The 6,828-nt window shown below is 39.9% G+C and overlaps 1 protein-coding gene across 7 annotated transcripts in view; it reads right to left on the bottom strand.

The window, feature by feature from the left end:
* Nucleotides 1-246: 246 nt before the first annotated feature.
* The window catches only part of BIRC6 (baculoviral IAP repeat containing 6), a 210,646-nt gene continuing 204,064 nt past the window's right edge, over nt 247-6,828 (bottom strand). For all 7 annotated transcript variants that reach the window (XM_070476617.1, XM_070476627.1, XM_070476622.1 and 4 more), the window contains 2 exons: nt 5,546-5,680; nt 247-1,386 (listed from right to left, as the gene is read on the bottom strand). In XM_070476617.1, the coding sequence (XP_070332718.1) occupies nt 1,207-1,386; nt 5,546-5,680 (315 nt within the window). In that variant the 3' untranslated portion in view covers nt 247-1,206. The remainder of the gene's footprint in view (nt 1,387-5,545; nt 5,681-6,828) is intronic.

The following is a 6,828-nucleotide window of genomic DNA, read 5'->3' as shown; positions in this document are numbered from 1 at the left end:
TTCCTTCACAGATGAACCCACTGTTGAGGATACAGCTTCTCCTCCTGGTCAGCTCCAGATTCAGGGTTTTCACAGGCCAGTTTATTTTGTAGAGACACTGTCCAGAATCATCTTAGGTTTTGATAACTGGTCTAAAAAATATATATATATATATACTTTCCTTTCCCATGAGTAGCTCTTGAAAGTGTCCAATTCCTTGTAGAAACAGCATTTCACACCATGGCAAACTGTTACAGAAACAAGACATACCAGTACACCTAAGTCTTTATTTATTTGGCTCTAGGAGGAATTTGCATGAAAATGAGCCCATACGGCAAGTACAGCACCAGAGAGGTCCACCCTCTCTGCTCTACAGAGCCTCGTGTCTGATACACACATGTGACGTCAGTAATACAGCCAGACAGTCCAGGAAGACAGGAGCCCTTTAAGGGAAATTCAGGTCAGAGTGGCTTTTCAGATGGACCATTCTTTTTCATAGACTTAAATTCAAATAACAGATACATTCACAGGCCCAAATATTGGCATAGAATAAAATCATGTTCATTTATTTTTCTGCATCTTAGAATTTTAGAAAGCATAAAATTAAATACGTTGAATGTAATAAATTCATCCATACAAGTGCAAGTCTTCAGCTATAATGCATTTTATGGCAGATTTATCATTTAAAAAATGTACCAGTAAATCAAAAAAGAGGGAGTATGTCCATTTAACTTTTATTGAAGTGTATGGAGGAGGTCTTCAGAAATCAAATATGAGCATGAAGATATGGCCAAACATAAAATCTATCAAATTCAGTGAAAAGTTGCTGACTTTAAATAGTAGTTGTAAGAATGACCAATATATATTCTTTGTTAACAACCCTTCACTCTACAGTAAAAAAAAAAAAGAAAACAAACATTCAGTAAACATTCTTTCCTAAGGTAGTTTCCCTTATATAATCAGTGATTTCTCCATTTCTTTGTATACACAAATTTGTTGAACATACCAATCAGTGGTTCTCACAATTGAAAAATAAAAGCACACAAAAGTTTACACTCTTGTACAGGTAAATAAAAGATCACCTTGAATTAAACTGGATCTCCTTAAGGGTGTAGTATAGTTTCAGTTTCATTACCTATTACATAATTAGTTTCTTACATACAAATATTGACATATTTGGCTTGTGCTTCAAAGCCTTTGTGTCTATGATGTCCATGTCAACGCAGCTCATAATTTGAAGTCACTGGGGAGTTCTTTACTGCTGCTGGGTTTGACCTGATCATGCATTAGAGTCTCCTCAGCACCAGCTGTGGCACTGCACATCTCCGAGGAATCATCGGCATCAGGGTCCAAGCCTTCAGGACAGGGAAGTTTGAGCAGCTCTTCTCGGAGCTGAGCAGTGTGACGCTGTGCAGGGGAGAAGGAGTGATGTTAGAATTGCAAACCCTAGAATTCTAGCACAACATCACTGAAGGGAGGAAATCAGTTTAAAACAAAATCCTAAGAATTGGGTCTACCAATATTTATTGTGGATCTTCCTTAAGATAGCTACTCTAACAGGCAAGTGAACAAAACTGGCACAAACCTCTACCTCAAAATATCTGATGTTGCTGATAAGCCCTGAGTACCTGAGTAGCATGACCACAAACTCTACCAATGCCCCAACCTCTGTAACAGAAACTGCATTATTAATGGCTTAGAGGACACTGGTCATTTGCAATATATAGTTTCAAGTTAAAGAGAATATCTCAACTTGTGATACACGCTGCCTCTGACTAAATATTTTTGAGAAAAACAGTCCATAAATGAAAATAAACCCACTGCTATTTTAATGAATGAAAACAGTATTTCTCAGGTACTAGGCCTTATACAGAACGCTTGAAATGTTTCATACTCATCTCATGTCATGCTTGGAATATACCTTAGAGATAATTTCATCATCAGAATTTTTAAAAAAGTAAACAAATGAAAAAAATAGATCTAGAGAGAGTACCTAACTTTGTATTACCGTATACTGCCATGTATGGAAGGATATAGAGATGTTAATAGAGAATGGTTGGTTGTTTACAAACCTTAAGCTTTAGTTTATAACTTTCTAGTGGGAGATAGGAGAAGGCAACGGCACCCCACTCCAGTACTCTTGCCTGGAAAATTCCATGGACGGAGGAGCCTGGTGGGCTGCAGTCCATGGGGTCGCACAGAGTCGGACACGACTGAGTGACTTCACTTTCACTTTCATGCGCTGGAGAAGGAAATGGCAGCCCACTCCAGTGTTCCTGCCTGGAGAGTCCCAGGGACGGGGCAGCCTGGTGGGCTGCCGTCTATGGGGTCGCACAAGGTCAGACACGACTGAAGTGACTTAGCAGCAGCAGTGAGAGACAAAGGATCTCAAATCTCACACTAAGGACTTTGAAAATTAGGCATGTCAATAGCTGACACTGAAAATTAACCAACATTCATAGAACAAGGCACTATGTTCAACAGTAATAATGTAAAAAGCAATGAGTAAAATAAGGAAGATACAGCTGGACAGAGACCAACTATACAATGCCATTTCCTCTAAGGGACTTGTGCATCTGTGGATCTTGGTATTTGCAGGGGATCCTAGAACTAATCCCCCGTGGATACAGAGGACCAACTACATGATCTCTGACTTAAAAGAGCCTACATACCAGCCAAATGTAATATGTATGCTTATTACATACATAAGCAAGATAAGACAACTATACATTTGCAGCCATTTGTAAGGCTTCAAGTATATTTACATACAGGCAACTTAAAATCTTTCTAGCCCCAATTTCCCTTCTATAGTGAGCAATAGGAGAAAACATTAACTAAAGAAGAAAAAACAAAAACAAAAAAAAAAAAGAAGAAAAAACAAAATTGACATTTATGGAGGCCCAGTTAAGGTGGGAATACTACGCCTTTATTGTGAAATTAAACAGAGCAGCTGCATACTTTTCTCAATTAGCATTCAGCAGCAAAAGTATACCTCTGATGATGAAAATGTAGACTGATTCAAAGATAAAGATTTTTAAATCAGGATGACACAGAAACAAAAGACAATGAGAATCTGAGATAAAAGCAAGATACCAAAGCAGCAAAGCCAAAGACGCTGGACTTGAGCCACTGAGTTTTTGTGTCAGGGAAAGACATACTTAAACACACTTGGGAAGATACCGATCTGGTTATGTGCTGCAGAAAAAACCGTGAGGGTGGCAGTGAGAGGACAGGAAGACTGAGCTATGGGCACTGGAGACAAAAACGGGGAGGGAAATTCCTGTATGAAGGCAGCACTGACAGGACCCAGCACTGAACAGATGAGTGTGCTAGATGAAGGGGGTATAAACATACTCTGAAGATTTTAAGACAGAGAAAAGTGTTCAAAATTAAGTAAATACAGAAAGCTAGAAAGACAGGATATCCAAGTAATATGCCAGTAATATAACTTTGAGAAAGCTAAGAGCAGACAACTTTTCAAAGTTTGCACTAGAAAAAACAAGTGGAAAGACAGTCCACCGGTGAAAAGCACAGGGGGAACACAAACATTAGATCAGCGTTGTGAGTGTTTTTAGTAGGTAGGTACGGTGTTACAAGAGATTATACTGAAATCATCCAATTTAAAAGTCAAGGCAGGTTCCATGAAGCACAGTTTAAGATGAAAACTGAATGGAAGTGAGCCAGCACAGAAGATGAAAAGCAACATCTGTAAAGGCCTGAAGCAGGGATGAGTCTGGAGAGGGGAAGCCAGGGTCACTCAACTGGCTTTTAAGAACCAGAGAGTTGGTAACTTTCACAGAATGGAAATTCAACTGCAAAATGCTCTTTGGTGAGAGGGTCATTTAAAAACAGAGGCAAAGTATTAAGAGCTCAAGAACAGTGTGGAGATTTCTTAAAAAACTGGAAATAGAACTGCCATATGGCCCAGCAATCCCACTTCTGGGCATACACACCGAGGAAACCAGATCTGAAAGAGACACGTGCACCCCAGTGTTCATCGCAGCACTGTTTATAATAGCCAGGACATGGAAGCAACCTAGATGCCCATCAGCAGACGAATGGATAAGGAAGCTATAGTACATACACACAATGGAATATTACTCAGTCATTAAAAAGAATTCATTTGAAACAGTTCTAATGAGATGGATGAAACTGGAGCCCATTATACAGAGTGAAGTAAGCCAGAAAGATAAAGACCAATACAGTATACTAACGCACATATATGGAATTTAGAAAGATGGGAACGATAACCCTATATGCAAAACAGAAAAAGAGACACAGATGTACTTTTGGACTCTGTGGGAGAAGGTGAGGATGGGATGTTTCGAGAGAACAGCATCAAAACATGTATATTATCAAGGGTGAAACAGATTACCAGCCCAGGTTGGGTGCATGAGACAAGTGCTCGGGGCTGGTGCACTGGGAAGACCCAGAGGGATGGGGTGGACAGAGAGGCGGGAGGGGGGATCGGAATGGGGAACACATGTAAATCCATGGCTGACTCATGTCAATGTATGGCAAAAACCACTACAATATTGTAAAGTAATTAGCCTCCAACTAATAAAAAATAAATGGGGGGAAAAAGTATAAAAGAGCTCTAGTTTGGTAGTAAAAAGGCAAAAACATTTTTATAAATGGGGCAAGATAAAACTATCTTAGGAAGATGCAGATGTTAAGGAGAAAAAGTTTTCTTTTTAAAGGTTTTTATATAAAATGGAAAATCTCAAACATACACGTAAGTAGGCAGAATATAAAATAAAACTCCCATGAGTCTACTTCAACATGTATCAACTCATGGCTAGTCTTCCTTCATCTATATTCCCACCACTTTTCTTGTTTTATTTTGAAGCAAGCCTCAGATATCACATGGTTTTACATTCATAAATATTTCTGTGTGTAACCTGAAGAAACATGAATATTTTAAAAATCCACCAATAAAAAACTAATAAGCCCTTATCATTACCATCATGTAATCATTTTAAGTGAAGACACTTTTAAAGCTAGAAGGAAAGGAGCCAGTAGAGATAACCATAATCAACGGAGAATAAAAGGAGAGGCGAGCAGACATCCCACAGCCGGGGAGAAAGAGTGGCTGCTGAAGCTACGGTTCCCACATTCAAACAAAGAAAAAAACACTCACTCCCAAACCATCGTGTTCTACGTTTCCATTCTGTGAACACCCAAGTTGAAATCAACAGCTCACTTCCTCCCAAACAGATCTGTATCACAGACACTAACTACCACACCCATCAGCAGTCAGGGGCTCTACCATCTCCCTCAGTCCTCCAAGTATCAGTTCTGCAAAGAGGCCCAGAGGAGCACAGTGCAGTATCTCGCCATCATCTTCAAACAACTCTATGAAGTACTGGCTCAGTTCCTAGACTCATTTTTAATTTAAGGAACTGTCAATTCATTATCAAAAGGACTGTATCTTTTCTGTGGACTGTGGGGAGCCTCTGAACTTAATACATGTAACGTTTCTTGCTAGTGGTCACAGTTCTGTCAGGAACATACGCCTCCTCCTTTAGAGCTGCCGGCAAGGCTCCCGGGAGGGCGGGTGACTTACCTTGAGAGCCGCCGCGTGGTGAGACATGGTCCTGCCCACCCGCTTGTCGCTGCTGTATTGCTGGACGTCGGCGATCCACTCCTCACACTGCGCCATGATCTCCACTCTCTTCAAGTAAAAGTGTTTGTGTATAACCTTGAGAGTAAACCCCGCCGGAGGACAAAAGGTGACCAGGTCAGAATTTACAAGACAACATATGTGGCATTACAAAGAAATAAAGTTTAAAAGATACAGCAATTTTTTTTTTTTTGTCTCCAAAGACTCAGTGTGGTGAACTGTACATTGTTATTAACAACGGGGAAGAACCAGGATTAGAGCATCAGATGACGTATGTTGATACAGCCAGGTTCTAGAGCAAAAAGCAATGTCCTATCCCATTCAGACATTTCATTAGTTAATCTTATCCAGAGAACGTAAAATATCTAGAACACAACAGAATCAGAAGTAAATGTAAATAAATGAATAACCAGGAGAAAAAGTACTGAAAACAGAAAAACTGTCAATTTCTATCTTTCAAAGAGAACTCAAACAACATTGGGATGGGTAAAGAGATTCTAAATCACAGGTATTTGCATAAAAATCAGTACCCAGCCCTAAAACAGGCACTATTAATTTTGCCTTCTGGATAACTTATGAACAAGATTTTATTTTATGAAGCTTATCTCCATGTGATAAATATACTTTACATTTCAATTTTTTAAACTTCTCTCTTTGGAAAACTAAAATTTCTGTGTGGGTAATAAAAGTCTGTTTTTGACAAATTTAAGCTAGAAAATAGGTCATTTGGGAATTATTATTCTGTATTCTGTGCTACTTACTACACTGCCCAATAAGCTTGTCTCCCCTAAAGAAAAGACAACACTTACAACGGAAAAATCATTAGGAAAGCCTGGGAATGGATGTTATTAAACTCACCCAGTAAGTTATTGAGTTTGATGCGTACAAGGATACAAAATGAGTAAGAAACAACCTAACATGAAGAACCACGATAAGCACAGAACAACATTCAATGAATAGACTGAATGTAGTCTGTGAGTACAGAGAAGGCAATGGCACCCCACTCCAGTACTCTTGCCTGGGAAATCCCATGGACGGAGGAGCGTGGTGGGCTGCAGTCCATGGGGTCACGAACAGTCAGACACGACTGAGCGACTTCACTTTCCCTTTTCACTTTCATGCATTGGAGAAGGCAATGGCAACCCACTCCAGTGTTCTTGCCTGGAGAATCCAGGGACGGGGGAGCCTGGTGGCCAGTGTTCTTGCCTGGAGAATCCCAGGGACGG

This window comes from Odocoileus virginianus, chromosome 2 (genome assembly GCF_023699985.2).
Source record: "Odocoileus virginianus isolate 20LAN1187 ecotype Illinois chromosome 2, Ovbor_1.2, whole genome shotgun sequence".
Taxonomy (NCBI): Eukaryota; Metazoa; Chordata; class Mammalia; order Artiodactyla; family Cervidae; genus Odocoileus; species Odocoileus virginianus.
Note: the sequence above shows the minus strand (reverse complement) of the source record. Positions and strands in the feature narration are given on the sequence as shown.